The 20,150-nt window shown below is 47.3% G+C and overlaps 1 protein-coding gene across 3 annotated transcripts in view; it reads right to left on the bottom strand.

Annotated features, from left to right (window-relative positions):
• RAD9B (RAD9 checkpoint clamp component B) overlaps positions 1-20,150 on the bottom strand; it is a 255,439-nt gene that overhangs the window by 56,475 nt on the left and 178,814 nt on the right. For 2 of the 3 annotated variants that reach the window (XM_029572041.1, XM_029572043.1), the window contains exon 9: positions 15,511-15,633. The exons of the other annotated variant lie outside the window; for it this stretch is intronic. In XM_029572041.1, coding sequence (XP_029427901.1) covers positions 15,511-15,633 — 123 coding nt within the window. The remainder of the gene's footprint in view (positions 1-15,510; positions 15,634-20,150) is intronic. 3 annotated transcript variants of the gene reach the window in all.

The raw sequence follows: 20,150 nt of genomic DNA, 5'->3' as shown, positions 1-20,150 counted from the left end.
ATGACATTTTTCATTTTATTCACTGACTTTGACAGATTTACAACCCAACCCAGGGACCTTAAACGCTGCAGTACCACTGCCACTGCTTGACTGCAAAGGACCTCTGACTTTGCCCAAATAAGGCAATCATCCAGATACGGGTGAACTAGGATACCTTCCTTCCTGAGAGCTGCCACCATCACAACCGTCACCTTGGTGAAGGTTCTTGGGGTTGTCACCAATCCGAAAGGCAGGGCGCAAAACTGAAAATGTAACCCGAGAATCATGAACCTCAGAATTCTTTGATGATCTGGCTGGATTGCTATGTGCAATTACACTTTGGTTAGATCGAGAGAGACCAAAAACTATTCTTTGCACACTGCTGCAATCATCGAAAGTAGGGTCTTCATCCAAAAACGAGGAACTCTGAGAGCCATGTTCACCTTCTTCAGATCCAAGATCAGGCAGAAGGTCCCTTCCTTCTTTGAGTCCACAAAATAAATGGAGTACCTTCCCATTCCCCATTCCCCTATGGAAACAGGAACGATGGCTCCCAGCATCTGTAAACAGTCTATGGTCTCCCGAACCATCTGTCTTTTGCTTGTGTAGGTGCAAGGAGATGCCATGAACAAGTTCTTTAGCGGATGAACAAACTCTAAAGCATAACCATGTCTTATCACATTTTGGATACACTGGTCTGTCGTGATCTTGGCCCACTCCTTGAAGAACAGAGTCAACCAATCCCCTATGGCTGGCACTGAGGAGACCGGCCTCGATTCATTGGGTGGACTTGGATCCTGATGTTCCCTGGCCAGAACCATCTTTGTTTGGCTTTTGGCCTTGAAAAGACTGGTTCCAGAATTACTGCCTCCCAGTGCCTCCTGTAGCCTGATTCTGACAAAACTGCTGAGCCACCCGAAAGCGAGGCTGCGAGGAGAAAGAACCTTTGCCGCCCTTCGGTTTATCCTCTGGCAACTTATGTTCTTTGTTCTTGCCCAGATGCTTTACGAGCTCAGAGGAGTCCTTTCCAAAAAGTCCTTTCCAAAAACACCCCTGAGACTTGGACCAAACGTCCTCAGACAAGTTCCACAACCAAAGGAGCCGTCTGGCCCAGACCACAGACATCATGGCCTGGAGGATGTTTGGATGAGGTCAAATAACTTGTCTGCTCCTTAGGCCACCACAGCTTCCAGCTACTTGGCCTCTGACTCTGACATCACCTTATCAGACTGTAACTCCTGAACCCAGTGCAAATCTGCTTGAAACATAAAACTGCTACACCCCAGCCCTAATGCCCAAAGCAAACACCTCAAATAACTTTTTGAGATGGACCTCTAACTTCCTGTCTTGCATATCCTTAAGTGCAGCAGAACCAACCACAGGAATAGTTGTCTTCTTCGTAACAGCCATCACTGAGGCATCCACCTTTGGCAACCACAACAAATCCATATAATCCGGTAATGGATACAACTTATCCATAGCTCTGCTGACCTTCAAACCGGTGTCTGGAATCTCCCACTTCTGGAGCACAAGCTTCTTTACTAACTTATGAAGCGGGAAAGCCTTTGCCTGACCTCTCAAGCCCTCCATTACTGGGTCCACTTCTTCATGATCAGATTCTTCTCTTGGTTCATTGATTCCCAGCTTCTTAAGAACACATGGAATCAAGGGCCACAATTCTTCCCTGTGAAAAAGATGAAAAACCTTAGGATCGTCCTTCCACAGCTGGGGCTTGGCCCCGCCCCTCATCTGGATCCTAATGGTCGGGAGAAAAATCCACCTCCGGAGGGTCCTCCACCAGAGGCTCCCCATCATGCAACTCTCGTAAGAGCTCATTTGCGTCCTCCGAATGCGTAGCCTGAATCAGGACTCGGCGAACCCTGGTCATCCCACTTGTCCACGCCCTTTTGAGCTGCTTGATAGGATGAGGATCCTGCGGGTCCTCAAGCCTGGAAAGCAGAGTTGCTTACCTGTAACAGGTGTTCTCCCAGGACAACAGGATGTCAGTCCTCACATGTGGGTGACATCATCGGATGGAGCCCTATCACGGAACACTTTTGTCATAGTTTCTAGAACTTTGACTGGCACACTGAGGATGCCCAGCATGCCACCAACCCTGCATCCAGCATGGGTGTCCCCCCTTCAGTCTCGTTTGTAGCAAAAAGTACGAGCGAAAAATAAAATAATAAAACTTAAGCGAACCCAACTCCGGGGAGTGGTGGGCGGGTTTCGTGAGGTGTTTCGTGAGGTGTTCTCCCAGGACTGTTGTCCTGGGAGAACACCTGTTACAGGTAAGCAACTCTGCTTTCTCCCAGGACAAGCAAGATGGTAGTCCTCACATGTGGGTGAATAGCGAGCTACAAGATGCCCGAATAGAATGAACCAAAAACACCCAACGACGTGAAACAGGCACAACAACTGGGGTGGTTTTGGGTATGAGGGCAGCCTGAGTTTCTCAGTGGGATGTAGTCAGGAAGCTGGGTTATTAAACTGGAAAAAAATTACGCAGGATAGACTGGCCAAAGATGGAATCTTGCCAGCCAGCCTTGTCGAGACAATAATGAGCTGCAAATGTATGGAGAGAGCTCCATGTGGCAGCTCTGCAGATGTCAGCAAGAGGTACAGAACAGAGGTGCGCTACTGACGTTTCCATGGCTCTTCCTGAATGCGCTTTTACGCGTCCCTCTAGCGGAAGACCTGCTCGTCAGTAGCAGAAGGAAATACAGTCCGCCAGCCAGGTCGACAGGGTCTGCTTGCCTACCGGAACTCCCAATTTGGTTTTATCGAAAGAGACAAACAGTTGGGTGGACTTCCTATGGGCTGCAGTGCAGTCCAGATAAAAGCAGTCAAAAAAGCAAACAGAATGTTAGGAATTATTAGGAAGGGAATGGTTAATAAAACAGAAAATGTAATAATGCCTCTATATCGCTCCATGGTGAGACCGCACCTTGAATACTGTGTACAATTCTGGTTGCCGCATCTCAAAAAAGATATAGTTGCAATGGAGAAAGTACAGAGAATGGCAACCAAAATGATAAAGGGGATGAAACAGCTCCCCTATGAGGAAAGGCTGAAGAGGTTAGGGCTGTTCAGCTTGGAGAAGAGACGGCTGAGAGGGGATATGATAAAGGTCTTTAAGATCATGAGAGGTCTTGAACGAGTAGATGTGACTCAGTTATTTACACTTTCAAATAATAGAAGGACTAGGGGGCATTCCATGAAGTTAGCAAGTAGCACATTTAAGACTAATCGGAGAGAATTCTTTTTCACTCAACGCATAAAGCTCTGGAATTTGTTGCCAGAGGATGTGGTTAGTGCAGTTAGTGTAGCTGGGTCCAAAAAAGGTTTGGATAAGTTCTTGGAGGAGAAGTCCATTAATGGCTATTAATCAAGTTTACTTAGGGAATAGCCACTGCTATTAATTGCATCAGTAGCATGGGATCTTCTTAGTGTTCGGGTAATTGCCAGGTTCTTGTGGCCGGGTTTGGCCTCTGTTGGAAACAGGATGCTGGGCTTGATGAACCCTTGGTCTGACCCAGCATGGCAATTTCTTATGTTCTTATGTACAGTCCAAGGAATGCAGAGCCCGCTCACCTGGTTGTTAGTGAGGCCTTGGAAAAAAGGTAGGAAGTATTAGTGACTGATTTAAGTAAAAATCAGAAACTACCTTTGGCAAGAATTTAGGGTGCGTGTGGAGTACCACACGATCATGAAGAAATTTGCTATACAGTGGGTATGTTACCAGTGCCTGTAGCTAACTGACTCTGCAAGCTGATGTTATAGAAACTAGAAAGATGACTTTCCAAGTGAGATGTTGAAGCTCGCAGGAGTGCAGGGGCTCAAATGGAGGTCGCGTGAGCCGTGCTAGCACAACATTGAGGTCCCATGCTGGAACCGGAGGACGCAGTGGAGGTTTTAGCTGGAGCAGGCTTCTCATAAAGCACCCTACCAGGGGTTGCACTGAGATCGGGGCATCTCCTATACCTTTATGGTAAGTGGATATAATGCTGACTCGGATAGAGGAAGTCTGCAGACCTGACTCGGAAAGGTGCCACAGATAGTCCAGGAACCTTGTAGTGGGGCAGGAAAAGAGATCTATTTCTTTTGTGGTGCACCACAAGGAGAATCTTTTCCATTTGGAACGATAGGATCTCCTAGTAGAAGGCTTTCGTGAAGCTACGAGGACCTGGGACACACTGTCAGAGAGATTAAGGGATTGTAGTATTAACCTTTCAACATCCAAGCTGTTAGAGACAGGGAGTGAAGGTTCGGATGATGCAACAGCCTGTTGTTCTGCGTTATCAGAGTTGGATCTGTGCCCAGGTGAATTGGTTGCTGGACTGAGAGGTCGCGTAGGATGGGAAACCAAGACTGACGCTGCTAGTCAGGGGCTATGAGGATCATTGTGCCCCCGTCCTGCTATAACTTGAAGAGTCTTGCTGATGAGTGGAAGTGGAGGGTAGGCATATAGAAGACCCCTTGCCCACGAGTGGGCAAAGGCATCTCGTGGCGGTGTGTTGTGGCTGCAGTGTAGAGAGCAGAAATTGTCTACTTTGCGGTTGTGAATTGATGCAAAAATGTCTATGTGTGGACGGCCACACTGGTGAAATATTTGGTTTGCTACAGTGGGATCTAGGGACCATTCGTGGGGATGAAAGGTCTGGCTGAGGTTGTCTACCATCACATTGTCCACGCCTGGCAGGTAGGTCGTTCTCAGTAGCATGGAATGGGAGAGAGCCCAGGCCCAGATCTGCGCCACCTCCTGGCTTAGCAGATAAGAGCCTGTGCCCGCTTGCTTGTTGAGGTACCACATTGCTACCTGGCTGTCTGTTTGGATTAGGATTACCTTGTTGGAGAGGCAATCTAGAAAAGTGAAGAGGGCATATCGAATTGCCCGGAGCTCCAGAAAATGAATCTGATGCTTTGCTTCCTGTGTGGTCCAGGTTCCCTAGGTTTGGAGGTTGTTGACCTGGGTCCCATAACCCAGGTTGAATGCATCTGTTGTCAGAGTAAATTGAGGTTGCGGAGGTTGGAAGGGTAGTCCTATCTGAAGATTGGACTCCTGTATCCACCAAGCAAGTGAGAGACGAAGCTGGCTGGTGATGTGGACAATGTGGGACATGTATTGATTTAATTGGGACCACTGGGACTTTAAAGTCCATTGTGTTACTCTCATGGCTAGTCGAGCCATTTGGGTTACATGAACCTTGGACGCCATTTGACCTAGTAAGGTTAGTAGATGACAAGCTGTAGTGGTTCAGCAACTCTGTACTACTTTGGCCAAGGTTGATAATGTGCGTGCTCGGTCCTTTGGTAGAAACACTTTGGCCTGGACAGTGTTTAGATCTGCTCCGATGAACGAGAGGGTGCATGATGGAGTTAGATGTGACTTGGGATAGTTTATTAGAAACCCCAAGGATTGCAGTAGGCTGATGGTGAAATGGAGGGAGTGGAGTACTACCTTTTGGAATGGACCTCTGAGGAGCCAATCGTTTAGATACGGATAGACGTGGATGTTGTGTCAATTGAGCTGCGACTACCGCCAGGCATTTTTAAATACATGGGGTGCTGATGCTAGACCGAATGGCAGCACTCGGTATTGGAAATAATTGTGGCCTACTATAAACCTGAGGTTTTTTCAATGAGGAGGGTATATGGAAATGTGGGCATAAGCCTCCTGAAGATCTAGAGAGCAGAGCCAATCTCCCCGTTGCAGGAGAGGGAGCATGGTACCCAAGGTTATCATTCTGAACTTTTCTTTGCGGAGATGTTTGTTTGGGGCACGTAGGTCTAAAATAGGACGAATGCTGCCTGACTTTTTTGGAATTAGAAAATACCAAGAGTAGAACCCTTGACCCCACTGCAGTCGAGATACAGGTTCCACGGCATTGGACTGCAGGAGGATTGAGAGCTCTGCCGCGAGAAGTGGAGAGCGGTTGATCAGACCCCACGCTGGACATGGTTACGTGTTCGGTGGTAGCATGAAGAAGTTCAGTTGGTAACCGTGGGCGACCACAGAAAGGACCCATTGGTCTGTTGTAATTGTGTGCCATATGCTGGCAAAATGGCACAAGCGGCCTCCCACAGGAATTGTTGTGGTAGGCAGGGGTTGATTTCTGCCCTCTAGAAAGGAGTCAAAACCCCAATGCTGGCCAGTCTGCGGGGCTGGTTGGGCTTTTGGGGCCCTGTGTTGCCGAGGCTGATCTCTTTGAGAGGGTCTAGGTTGTCGAGTATGGGATGGAGGTGGGTAATACCTACGTGGCTTATAGGATAGCCTCCTAGGATCCCATCAAAAGACCTCTTGGTGGTAGATGGGAAGGTGGTAGATGGGAAGGTGGTAGATGGGAAGTCCGAAGGGAGAGTGCCACTTTTAGTTGCGCCACTGTTTCTTGAATTTTGTCGCCAAATTGTCCCCTGTACATGGGAGGTCTGCCAACCTTTCTTGGACTTCCTGGCGCAGGTCAGAAGACTTGAGCCATGCCCAGCATCTAGCGCTTACACTTGCTGCTGATACTCTTGAGGCAGTTTCAAAGATGTCGTATGCTGCCCTAACTTCATACTTTCCAGCATCGAGCCCTTTTTGGAGAATTGCTTTGAGCCCTTCTTGATATTCCTCCAGTAGGGTCTCAGAGAATTCTTGGACTTTCTTCCAAAGATTTCTTGAGTACCGAGTCATATAGAGCTTGTAGGCTGGTATACGTGCCATTAGCATAGAACCATGGGACACTCCTCTTCGTCTGAAGGCCTCCAAAGATTTTTGTTCTTTACTTGGAGGGGTAGAAGAATGAGGCCGGGATCCCTTGGCTTTCTTCTGGACAGAATCAACGACGACAGATTGATGGGGCAGTTGGCATTTGTGGAACCCCGGAGCTGACTGAACCAGATAGGTGGCATCAGTTTTTCTTTTTTTTTTTTTCTTTTTTTTTAATTTATAACTTTTATTGGCAACATGTAGACAGCCTGTACAAATTCCACTAGAATGAGTAAACATAATTTATACAGAAACAGATACAGTGAGTTATTGTCAACAACATCAACAAGGGCATGTCGCCATAGTATGTATTATTACCCTAACTTCCCCCCCCCCCCATGAGGCGTACAACTATTGTCCTTAGAATATTGTGTAAGGATAACAAAGCAGATGCACAGGCAGTAAAGATATGTGGATAGAGACTCGATATCAAGGTCCCGGTATGGGCCCTCAGAGCGCAAGGGGTCACTGGGATCTCTCAAACCACCCTCACTAGTTCAAGACCACGATAGAGCTGGAATGGCACTGGCTACCATCCTCCCATAGTATTGTGCATCCAGCGATCATAGGGCCCCCATATCTTTGAAAAATTATGTACCGACTTATTTTTATATGCAGTGATCCGCCCAAGGCTATGCATATTCCTGACCGCTGCCTGCACCATAAGTATTGTAGGTACCTTCGTGTCTTTCCAATATTGTGCAATGAGGCATCTCGTCGCAGTTACCACGTACTTAATAAAATAATTATGAAACTTATAAGTGTCCTTGAGTTCTTCATTCAGCAATGCTTGAGACGGAGTTAGTTGAACGGTGATTCGTAATATAGTTGTAATCCAATCAGAAATCAAACTCCACAGGTAACGAATCTTGGGGCAAGTCCACCATAAGTGAAAAAATGTTCCTTTTTCCCGACATTGCTTCCAGCACAGTCCTGAAGAACTCGGTCTCATGTGTTGCAGCTGGACAGGGGTAACATACCATCGGAAGAACAATTTGTATCCATTTTCGATATGCTTAGCTGAAATTAAACCTGTTCGCAGGCCGTGAAACACCTGCAGCCAGTCCTCCTTGGTCCAGTCGCACTGTAAATCCAGTTGCCATGCTCGAATATGGGAAGTAGAAAGTGAGAAACTACCACACAATAAACCATATATGTTAGAAATATGTTTATCTACCTTATTTGCATGTCTGCACATGCTTTCAAATGAGGACACCCCTTTTGTTAAATCCTTTTCTACCTGATTGCTAATGTAGAAATGTCGAACTTGCAAGTATTTAAACAAATCTGCAGGTGTCAAATTGTGCCGTTCTCGCAACGTCTGAAATGGAAGCAACCCTCCTGGTGCCCACACATGAGCAAGTTGCGAGATACCACTTATAATCCAATGAGAAAAGGCCATAGGATGACCCGCAGGCCTGAATGCATTATAATGAAATAAATGAGTGCTATGAAAGAAATTTTGTGTACCCACTAAGGTTTTCTTCCATTGTTCCCATATCGACAGAGTTACCTCGACCGTGTCCGGTAACTGCCCTCTCTGGGGCCAGGTATTCCTCTTTTGCCACATAAGCGCGCTAATGGGTAAAGTCCCTATGATCGCTTGCTCCAGCTGTACCCAGGGCTTGCCATTTGTGTTCCTATGCCATTCTACAGCCGCTTTAAGCTGAGCGGCGCCTTGATAGCGGGCTAGATTGGGCATCCCCAAACCTCCCTGCAAACGGGGTAAGTATAGGGTCTGCTTAGCAATTCGCGCTCTCTTGCCTTTCCACAAATATTTATTCAATCGGTTTTGCCATTTATCCAAAAGCTTTACCGGGATCAGAATTGGCAACGTTTGTAAGAGATATAAAAGCCGAGGCATAACATTCATTTTAACCACCGCCAGTCTCCCCAACCAAGAAATGTGGCACCGGTCCCACTCTTCAAGGTCCTTATAGATTTTAGCCAATAAAGGCGGGTAGTTTAGTTGAAACAAGTTATCACACACCCCCAAATATACCCCCAGGTATTTCAATTTTTGCTTGGCCCACTTAAAAGGATAGCCTTGTTGAATCTGAACCACCATTTCCGGTGACAGGGATATGTTTAATAATTCGGATTTATCCCAGTTAATAGTGAACCCCGATACAGAGCTAAATTCAGTAATTTCTTTGGTGACTTCCCGTAGCGATTGCAGCGGGTCAGTAATGGTAAACAAGATGTCGTCTTGGACGAGACGTCACCAACCTGTATCCCAGATATCAACTGGTTATTCCTAATTTTTTGAGCAAAGGGTTCCAAAAAAAGAGCAAACAATAAAGGGGATAGGGGACAACCTTGCCTGGTCCCTCTCTGTACGGCAAAAGGCAAAGAATACCCCCCATTAATTTTGAGACAGGCTGTGGGCGCCTCATAAAGTTTATGTATCCACGTTATGAATCTATCCCCTAAATGGAATTGGCTCAGGGTCCGGAATAAAAAGGGCCAGTGAACATAGTCAAAGGCTTTCTCAGCATCGATAGCCAGGAGAGTCATAGGAATTTGATGGGATCTTGCCCACCACATAGCGTCAACTGCCTTCCTGACATTATCGGACGCCATGCGACCTGGAATGAAGCCCGACTGATCTGGATGGATCAAGTCGGGGAGAAAGGTATTGAGCCTGTGTGCCAGTATTTTTGCGAGTAATTTCATGTCCAAGTTTATTAAGGAGATGGGGCGGTATGAACCGCATAAAGTAGGGTCACGCCCTGGCTTGACTAGAAGTGTCACCCCCGCCAAATTCGCCTCTCTGGATAGGGAACCCTGATCTTGCAGTGAGTTAAATAATTTTACCAGAGGGGGAATTAATGTGGTTGCAAATTTTTTGTAAAAAGCGGCCGTAAAGCCGTCCACGCCGGGAGATTTGCCCTGCTTCAAAGCCCCTATGGCCCGCAACACCTCCGCTGCTGTGATATCCCGAGTTAAAAATTTTTGTGCTTCTGGAGGTACCCGGGGGAGCTGTATGGTCGACAAGTAGTGGTCTATCTCTGCTGGGTGAATAGTAGGGTTAGTTGCATAAAGAGCTGAATAAAATCGCAAAAACCTTTGCCTAATTTCGGTACTGGAAGTAATTATCTTCCCCTGTTCGTCTTTTAACTTTACAATATTGAGTACTGATTGTTTGACCTTTAACTTGCGGGCCAGATATCTTCCAGCCTTATTCCCTCCTTCATAGAATGACTGTTTTGCACGTTCCAATTGGAACGCAACCTGAGCCGCTTCAATTTCCACCAATTGCAATCTTAATTTATCCATTTGTGCCAAAAGTTGGTTATTCCCGGTAGTGGAATGTAAAAGTTCTAGCCTTTGTATCTGCCCAATGATTTCGATCTTATCCCTCTGTTTCTGTTTTTTCACATAAGCGCCTCTGGCAATAAGCCGACCCCTAATCACTGCTTTAAGACAGTCCCACAGCGTGGTTGGGGCCGTTTCTGGCGTATCATTTATTTGTAGGTAATCCTGAATACTCGAATTTAGAAGGTCACAAAAGGCTTCATCTGCCAACAGGCTTTCATTGAGCTTCCAGTACCGTATGCCCTGATCCATGGCAGAAAAAACTATCTGTAAAGATACTGGACTATGATCTGACCAGGTAGCGGTCCCTATAGTCGGGTTGCTAACATGATTGGAGCAGCTTTTTGTAACCAGCAAATAATCTATTCTAGAATATGTCTTGTGGGCTTTAGAAAAAAAAGTATATCCCCGTCTATTGGGGTGCCAAACCCTCCATGTGTCAATTAAACTGTACCTGCGTAGGAAGCAGTGGAAACTCTGACGATCTTTCTTCTTAGTTTGAGTATTCCCTTGTGAATTATCCAGTCTAGGGTTGGAGGTCAAATTAAAATCTCCCCCTATTATCAAATGACCCTCTGCACATTGATCTATAATCTGAGATAAGCGAGCTAGATAAGGTCCCTGAGCGCTATTGGGAGCATATACGCTTAACAAAGAATATTTTTCCCCACCAATAGCAATGATCACCATAAGATATCTACCCTCTGGATCTGAGTAGCATGCTATTTCTTCATACATTAAATCTCTGTGAATTAAGATGCCAACCCCAAGGTACTTATGAGACAGTGGCCTGGCCGCCCAATATTGCTTTGGGTAGTCATTATGTCGAAGCAAGCGTTCATATCTCTTTTTTAAGTGTGTTTCCTGAACCATCCCAATCATAACATTATGATAAGCCAAGTCAGAAAATAGAGACTGCCTTTTAAGTGGCGAGTTCAGCCCCTTAACATTAAGGGACCAAATATTTATATTCGCCATAACATCTGAACAGTATTTCCTTTAGAATAAACCCCTGAGCCCCAGTGTACAATAATTCAGTCCTGCCGGTTTAGCTGTAATTTTAGATATACCCTCACACAGAGAAACGGAGCATAATAGCTTTGTCCCACCTCATTTCCCCCCCCTCCTCCCCGCTTTCCCATCCCCTCTGCAGCGTATTCCTCTCTCGAGGACCACTCTGCCTGTGAAAAGGAGGAAACAGTCATACCAACAGTTGCCTTCCACCCGACATCTTACAGAATGTATAAAAATCATCAAGCATAACATTGAGGCTCCCCTTTTTAAATCTCAGGAAAAGCCTCTGAACGAAAACCAGATTGATATGAGTCCAGTAACATGTAATAACATTTAGACCAAATAAGGATACAAGAAGTCATTGTCCCGAGCAGGCTAAACTTGAAACTGGTAACTAGAGCGTCCGAAGGACACAGCGCCATGCTCTTGTGGCCTGTTCGGCGCATCCACGACCATAAATTGAAAAAAATAACTGGTAGAGGATTTCTCATCCTGCAGGTTCTCACCCGTGTGGGTCTTTCTCCGGTTGTCGTCGCAACCGTCTGTCTCCCCTGATTACTCTTTGCCACCTAGGCGGTTCATCTTTGCGGGCACTAGGCAGCGGAGGCGCTGGTAATTCTGCACAGTCACGATAGCCCGCCTCTTTTAAAATTTGGGAAGCCTCCACGGGTGTCCTCACCCTATGCGTTGCCCCCTTAACTGTGAAGCTGATCCCGAACGGGAACAGCCAGCGATATCGGATATTTTCTTTTCTAAGAAGTCCTGTTATGGGCTGGAAATCCCTTCTTTTCTTGATTGTAGACGGTGCGAGGTCAATAAAAATCATGAGCTCATGCTCTTGCCATTGCCACATGGGCTGCCTTCGCGCTATGCTTGCGATTTTTTCTTTGAGTCCAAAATCCTGGTAACAAGCTATGATATCTTTAGGCACATTATTGCCCCTTGGGCCCAGCACTCTGTGAGCTCGCACAATTTTGACTGCGTCAGCTGGAACTGCGGCCTTGTCCACCTCACCTTCAGCAAGCAGCATGGCGCTTATTTGTACCACTACAGCTGCACAATCAGCATAGTCAGGAAGCTCCGGTATGCCGCGAAAGCGGAGGTTTTGCCGTCGGGACCTATTTTCAAGGTCCTCGACCTTGTCCTGGAGGCGTTCCATCTCACTTTGTAACGTGGTCAGATGCTCTCGGGCAGTTTTTATTCCGTCACTATTGGCTTCAGCTCGTGTCTCCACTTCGAATATGCGCCGTCCATGTTCTGCTATGTCACCTCGAAGCTCCTCAATCGAGGTCTTAATATCCGCAGTGTTGGCCGCAATTTCTTTTTTCAGGTCCTCAAACCAACCCCGCATTTCGGACTTGGTGGGGAATTCAATATGTTCCTGCGGCGATTCTGCCCTGCCGACCGCCGGACTCTCATCGGCCTCAGGCGCGTCCGCCATGTTGGTTTCCAGAGGCTCTCCTTCCAGCCCAAGTTTGTGGTACGAGTACTTCGTAAAATCAAACGCTTTTCGTCTGGTCGTCATCTGCTACTCTTCCTATAACGTAAAGTTATATTTGACACCTCGTGTGTCCAACTAGGGGGCTTGATGAAAGTAGATGCTGTCGGTCATCGGAGGAGACTCGGGTTTAGGCTGCCATCTGTCTGGATGACGTCACTTCCTCCCTGGCATCAGTTTTTCTGTTACTGTGCCAGGTGCTCCCAGGTGCGTTGTAACAAATGAAGAAGCACTTCATGTACTGGAATTTCCATCACTTCTTTAGGGGCATCCACAAATTGCAATACCTCAAGCATCTTGTGTCTGGCATCTTCCTCTGTTTGTAGTTTAAAAGGGATGGTTTCAGACATCTCTTTAATGAAGTTGGAAAATGTGAGGTCTTCAGGAGGGGAGCGGCAGTGTTCTTCTGGGGGTGAAGGCTCTGACAGAAGTTCCTCGGAGTCCTGAGTGTCAGAGGAATCATCACCATAGGGATCATATGGTGCATCTCCAGCACCATGCGGGTCTTCAGATGGAGGTAAGGGTTCAAATCCAGCCGGATCTGGAGGTGGCACCGATGGGAAGGATGGAGGTTCCGAAGCAGGTACCAAGGACATTGATGGCATCGATAGAATCGGCGCTTTTGGTGGATGTCAGGGTGGCAATAGACCCGATGGTCCTTGAACCGGCTCTAGCATTGGTAAAATATTTTCATAATCCGAGGACAATGGAATAGGCATTGGTGTCGGTGGTCTTGGAGGTGCCGATGGCATGGAAGTAACGGGCATCGATGGTAATGCACCGATTAGTGTATCCAGGCACTCAAGAAGCAGAGCCAGCATGGTAGGCATCGGATCGGGTGTCGGCATGGGAGCCGGTGCCGACACCCAATCCGATTGGAATCCCCAAAGTGCCTGAAGTACTGCCTTTTGGACCATCTGGTCCAATTCCTCCCAGAAGGCTGGTGTTGGTAAGACAGCTGCTAGGGTTGAAGGCTCCATGGGCGTTGCCAGAGAGTCCACCTTTATCAATGGAGTCTCGGCTCCCAGCACCAGTGCCGGTGGGGAACGTCTCGGTGTCCCGGGTCCAGAGGGGGATGGGGCCCCTTCTCCCCGGGACTTCTTTGCCGGTGGCTCTGTCGATGCCGATGTCAATGGTTTGTCTGTGCTGGCATCGGAAGAAGGCTCACGTCGATGGCGGTGACGGTGCTTTTCCCAATGCTCGGTCCAGTCCTCTGGCACCAAGGAGGAAGATGTCGATGCCTTCGAACGTGAAGAAGCTGGTGAAGGATGGTCACCGGTGTCTCGATGGCGCTGGGACATCAATGGTGGCTGAGTCGAAGTTGAAGGCTTTCAAATCGGTGTACTCTTGGCTGGAGTAGACGGAGACACACATTTGAATAGGTGTTCCATTTTATCCAAGCGGGCCCTGTGGCCTTTTGGTGTCAAACTGTGCACAGCTAGTGTACCGCTGGACGTCGTGAGTGGGCCCCAACCACAAGACACGCACATCATGAGGATCCGTAATGGACATGGTCCGCGGGCACTCGGGGCATTTTCGAAACCCGGTCGCCATTTTTCAAAAAAGAAGGGCGGCACATGGTTGATGGCCCTCAGGCACCGATGAAAGCACCGCCGGGAACCAACCGCAAAGGACGAGGCATCGATGGAGGTCGGTGGTCGATGGGGGAAAAAGTTTGAAATTTTAAAGAAAGTTTCCGTGAGGAAAATACTTGTGAGGAATTCTCACAGAGCTCCTGAAAACCTTGAGGCTACTGCTGCGCGGAAAACATGAGACTGAAGGGGGACCCCTGCTGGATGTAGGGTTGGTGGCATGCTGGGCATGCTCAGTGTGCCAGTCAAAGAAACTTTGACAAAAGTGTTCCTTGATAGGGCTCCATCCGATGATGTCACCCACATGTGAGGACTACCATCCTGCTTGTCTTTGGAGAAAGTGGGCGTCCTGCGGCCTTCCTGACAAGATAAGCTTTGTAGAGCAGTAGCACAAAATCCGGAGAAAATCCTACTGGGTCATCAGGATCCTGCTCCAGCAGGTCCTCATCCTCCTCAGACAGTTCAACTGCTGCTGCAAATGAAGCTAAAATGGCCACCATTCCCATGTGAACTGGGAAGGAGCCAGCAGCTGTATCAGCATCCACCATGGTGACCCAATGACTATCCAACACTCTCGCAGGGGCTCCTGAGCTGTCCTCTCCCCTGGAGAGGCAGTGGGAACAAAGGCCATTTTGTGAGAGGTGCTCGCGCGCTTCCCCACATGTTGAACACCGGCTGCCACAAGGCATGGCCCCCATTGGGTCGCTCACACGCAACTTGATTGCTGCTACAATGACGCTGGAAAGGAAAGCAGATTCCCTGCTGGGCAGCCTGCGAATTGCCCCGCCGTATGACTAACGTATCAGAAAAAGAAGATGGAGCTTTTTTTTTTTTTTTAAAGTTTAAAAATTTAAAGAAAACACCTCCCTGAAGCTGGGCAGCAGGCTCTGGGCATCATCCTGAGGGAGAGAAAGGAGCTGACACCACCAGTCCCCCCCCCCCCCCCCGGGGTGGCAAAAAAGACTGAGCCAAAAAGGGTTTCCAACCCTCTGCTCATCCACCTCACAACCAGAAGGGATAGCCCCACCAGAGCCTGCCAACCTTCTGGGAGGAGCTCTTCTCGACTAAAACTAAAAACTGAATTTTCTTTTTCTCTTCTTTCTTATTTTATTTTATTTTGTTAAACTAAGCTTCAGACTCCAGGTTTTGCACCACCACCATCTGCTGGAGACAGAAATACAATACTGAGGAACTGCAGGTGGCACACCAGGTTATATGCCAGTGTCAACGAAACTTTCTCTGTCTCCATCTGCTGGAAGGGAGGAAAAACCCAGGACTCTGGACTGATCTGGGTACATATAGAGAAAAAGCCTGTTTAAGATAGCAAATAGTAATGGTACCTGCCATGTACAAATTACCTGGTAGTGGGTCGAGAAATCGCCTGTCCTCTTTGTGTAGAGGTCCTGCTCTCTGCATCAGCTAATGTAGCGAGCACAAACTGTGCTTCAAACACCATGTCATCAATACTGAATGCTACTGGTCTAAAATGAGACAAGATGTTGTATAGCAGAAGTTGCTTACCATAATAGGTGTTCTCACAAGACAGCAGGATGTTAGTCCTCACATATGGGTGACATCACAGGATGAAGCCCAATCACGGAACACTTTTGTCAAAGTTTCTAGAACTTTGACTGGCACCTACTGGGCATGCCCAGGATGGTACTAACCCTGCAACCAGCAGGGGTCCCCCTTCATTCTCGTTTAAAAGCTAAAGTAAGTGCCAAAAAATAAAATAAGAAAACGTAATGAACCCAACACCGCGGGGTGGCGGGTGGGTTTTGTGAGGACTAACATCCTGCTGTCCTGTGAGAACACCTGTTACAGGTAAGCAACTTCTGCTTTCTCACAGGACAAACAGGATGGTAGTCCTCACATATGGGTGAGTACCGAGCTGAGGATGTCCGAGAAATGCACCAAATGTACCCAAGATGTGCAATAGGCACAAGGACTGGAGTGGAATTTGGTAGAGGGAATCCTGAACCCTAGTCGCCGTTCACTCTCTCCTGGACGAATGGTCTTTTTTCCTCTCGAAAATGGACTCTGGCACTTCCAGGTTAAAGCACCTTATGCTTTAACCCATATTCTTTTGTATTATGTTACTATTACTTCCTGCCTTTACCTGCTTTCAGCTATTTAAGCTTCCAAGTTTCTACTCCTTGTTAAATGTAACTTTGCCTTATCCACCTCTATTGTTAATTACTTTATTTATTGCTTCAGTTATACCCTTGTTCTATGTAAACCGATCCGATATGGTCATTACTATGAAGGTCGGTATAAAAAAAGTGTTAAATAAATAAATAAATAAATAATTAATTAATTAATAGTAAGAGTATTGGTACATCAAGTTGCAAATCGGCCAGTCTGTCTTGCACAACCTAAGATGGAATCTTGTCTTCTAGCCTTGTCTAAACAATAATGGGCTGCAAAGGTATGGAAAGAACTCCAGGTAGCAGCCCTACAAATATCAAGAAGTGACACCGAGCGTAGGTGCACTACTGAAGTTGCCATGGCCCTGACAGAGTGTGCTTTAACGTTGCTTGTTCTCACCCCTTGTTGCATGTAAACCAGCATGATGTGGTTTCTAATCATGAATGCCGGTATAGAAAAACGCTAAATAAATAAATAAATAAATAAATAAATGGTCTTGAAGTGGAATGCCTGCTTGCTGATAACAAAAGGATATGCAGTCCACTAACCAGGAGGAGAGAGTCTGCTTACCCACAGATTTACCCAATTTGATGGAATCAAAGGAAACAAACAATTGAATGGATTTCCTGTGGCCAGCTGTACGGTCTAGATAGAATGCTAGAGCACTTTTACAGTCAAGGGTATGCAGAGCCCGTTCTCCTGGATTTGAATGGGGCCTGGGAAAGAAGGTGGGTAGTATGATGGATTGATTGATATGAAACTCTGATACTTCATTAGGCAAAAACTTAGGGTGAGTGTGGAGTACTACTCTATCATGCAGAAGTTTAGTGTAAGGCGGGTAGGTGACTAAGGCCTGTAACTCACTAACTCTGCGAGCAGATGAGATCGACAAAAGAAAAATCACTTTGCAAGTGAGTTAGCGGAGATTACAGGATTGGAGAGGCTTGAATGGTGGTTTCATGAGCTGACCCAAAATCAGGTTGAGGTCCCAAGAAGGGGCCAGAGGGCGCAGTGGAGGTTTAAGGTGGAGCAAGCCCTTCAGAAAACGTGTTACAAGAGGTTGTACTGAAATGGGAACATCCCCAACACCTTTATGGAAGGCAGCTACCGCACTGTCATGCATCCTGATGGAAGAAGTTTTTAGACCTGATTTTGACAAGTGCCAGAGATAGTCTAGAAACTTCGTGGTGGAACAAGTGAAAGGATCAAGGGACAGTGAGGAACACCATGACCCATTTGTAATAATATGATTTTCTCGTGGAAGGCTTTCGTGAAGCAATCAGGACACGGGAAACTGGTTCCGAAAGGTTGAGTGGCTGTAGAACTAACCTTTCAACATCCAGGCAGTCAGGGACAAGGCCTGAAGATTGGAGTGGTGTAGGCACCCGTTGTTTTGAGTAATTAGAAGCGGGTCCTTCCCCAGTGGAATGTGCCTGTGAATGGAGAGGTCCTGAAGAATCGGAAACCACACTTGGTGTGGCCAGTGAGGGGCTATCAAGATCATGCTTCCCTTGTCCTGACGTAACTTCATGAGAGTCTTTGAGAGAAGTGGAAGTGGAGGGAATGCATATAGGAGACCAGTTGCCCATGAGAGGAAGAACGCATCTCTTGGTAGTGAGTGTTGGCTGCGATTGAGAGAGAAAACGTTCTCTACTTTGCGGTTTTGAGGTGACACAAAAAGGTCTATGTGAGGGTAACCCCAACGTTGGAATATTGAGTCTGCTACTGAGGAGTTGAGGGACCACTCGTGCGGCTGAAAGGTGCGACTCAGCTTGTCTGCCAACACATTGTCCACTCCAGGCAAGTAGTGGCCTTGAGGTACATCGAGTGGGAAAGGGCTTCCGCCCATATCTGTGCAGGTTCCTGACACAGGAGGTAGGAGCCCATTCCTCCATGTTTGTTGATGTACCACATGGCCACCTGGTTGTCTGTCTGAATCAGGATGACCTGGTTGGAAAGGCGATCCTGAAACACCCTGAGAGCATATCTGATTGCTCGTAGCTCCAGGAAATTTATTTGGTGTTTGGCTTCCTCTGAAGACAAGGCGCCTTGAGTTTGCAAATTGGCAACATGTGCTCCCCAGCCGAGGTTGGAGGCATCGGTTTTAAGGGTTATTTGTGGATCTGGAGCCTGGAATGGAAGGCCTTGAAGGAGATTGGACTGATTCTTCCACCAAGCCAGAGATAAGTGAAGTGGGTTGGTGATGTGGACAATGGCTGACAGTAGTTGAGATGACCTTAGAGTCCACTGCATGACTCTCATGGCAAGACGAGCCATTGGAGTGACATGTACCGAGGATGCCATGTGTCCAAGCAACACTAGGAAGTGACGTGCAGTTGAGCGTTTTCGAGACTGCAGATGATGGGCGAGAGAAATGAGAGTGAGAGCTCGTTCTCGAGGAAGAAATGCTTTCGCTCTGAAGGTGTCCAAGTCTGCTCCTATGAACGACAGGGTTTGTGATGGGACTAAGTTGGACTTTGGGTAATTGATGAGAAACCCTAGAAAGATCAGGGTATGCAAAGTGAGACATAGGGACATCAGAGTGGCTTGCTGTGCGGGAGCCCTGATCAGCCAATCGTCGAGGTAGGGGTAGACATGGACACCTTGAGTTCTGAGGAATGCTGCTACTACTATGAGGCACTTGGTGAAGACTCGTGGTGCAGATGCCAGGCCGAATGGTAGCACTCAGTATTGATAGTGCTTTGGGCCTACCAGGAGTTGCAGACATTTGCGATGAGAAGGAGTTATTGCAATGTGTGTGTAAGCGTCCTGGAGGTCTAGAGAGCAGAGCAAATCTTCCCTTTGCAGAAGGGGAAGGAGGGAACCCAAGGTTACCATCTTGAACTTTTCTCTTTGTAGGTACTTGTTTAAGGCACGAAGGTCTAGTATTGGGCGAACGCCACCTAACTTTTTTGGGATTAGAAAGTACCGGGAATAGAAGCCGAGGCCCTGTTGAGAGTAAGGCACTGGTTCGATTGCTCTGGATCAAAGGAGGAGAGAGACCTCCTGATCCAGGAGTGGTGAGTGATTGGATGTTCCTCACGTCAGCCGAGGTGGGGAGTCCGGCGGAATGGCGAGAAAGTTGAGATGATAATCTTGAGTGATTATGGCAAGAACCCACTGGTCTGAAGTGATTGTGTGCCAGATGTTGCTGAAGTAGCATAATCAACCTCCCATGTCTGTAAACCGACATGATGAGAACGAGTTCTTGAATGCCGGTATAAAAAAACCTTAAATAAATAAATAAATAAATAAATATGCAGTAGTGGAGGCTGAATGCTGCTCTCTAGGAAAGAGTCAAAAACCAGATGCTGGGTCTGGCTGAGGGGTTGTCTGTGGTGCTTGCCTGCGAGGTTGCCTGGACTGGCCTTTCTGGTAAGGCTTAGTAGAGCGACCTTTGGACGGTGGAGGATAAGATTTCCTTTGACGGTAGAAAGACTTTTATGGGAGGAGGAAGTGACGTCACTTCCCATGCTGGTCGCATAGCACGGGGCTCTCCATCCACCCGAGCTGTTTTAAGATTTAAATTGCGACTGCCTGAGCGAATCGGAGACGTACTCACTGTTTTCAATCGCGGATATCCTCCGAAAAATGACTGCAAAAAAAACCCAGTAGATTTTGAAAAATATTCATACTTTAAAGGTGGTGAAGATCTCGAGGCTGAGGCGCACAAAATGGTGGCGGAACCAGGGGCTGAGGAGCCAGAGGAAGGAGGAGGGGACCCCCCCATGAGGAGCAGATTCAGAGCCCCCATCTCGGGCCGAACTGTGTTCATGGTTCCTGGAACTACGCCAGGATATCAAGTCATTCAAATTAGAGATATCAGCTACACTCCAGGAGCTGCAGGATG

This window comes from Rhinatrema bivittatum, chromosome 11 (assembly GCF_901001135.1).
Source record: "Rhinatrema bivittatum chromosome 11, aRhiBiv1.1, whole genome shotgun sequence".
Lineage (NCBI taxonomy): Eukaryota > Metazoa > Chordata > Amphibia > Gymnophiona > Rhinatrematidae > Rhinatrema > Rhinatrema bivittatum.
The sequence above is the reverse complement of the archived record's forward strand: the minus strand, read 5'-3'. Positions and strand labels throughout refer to the sequence as shown.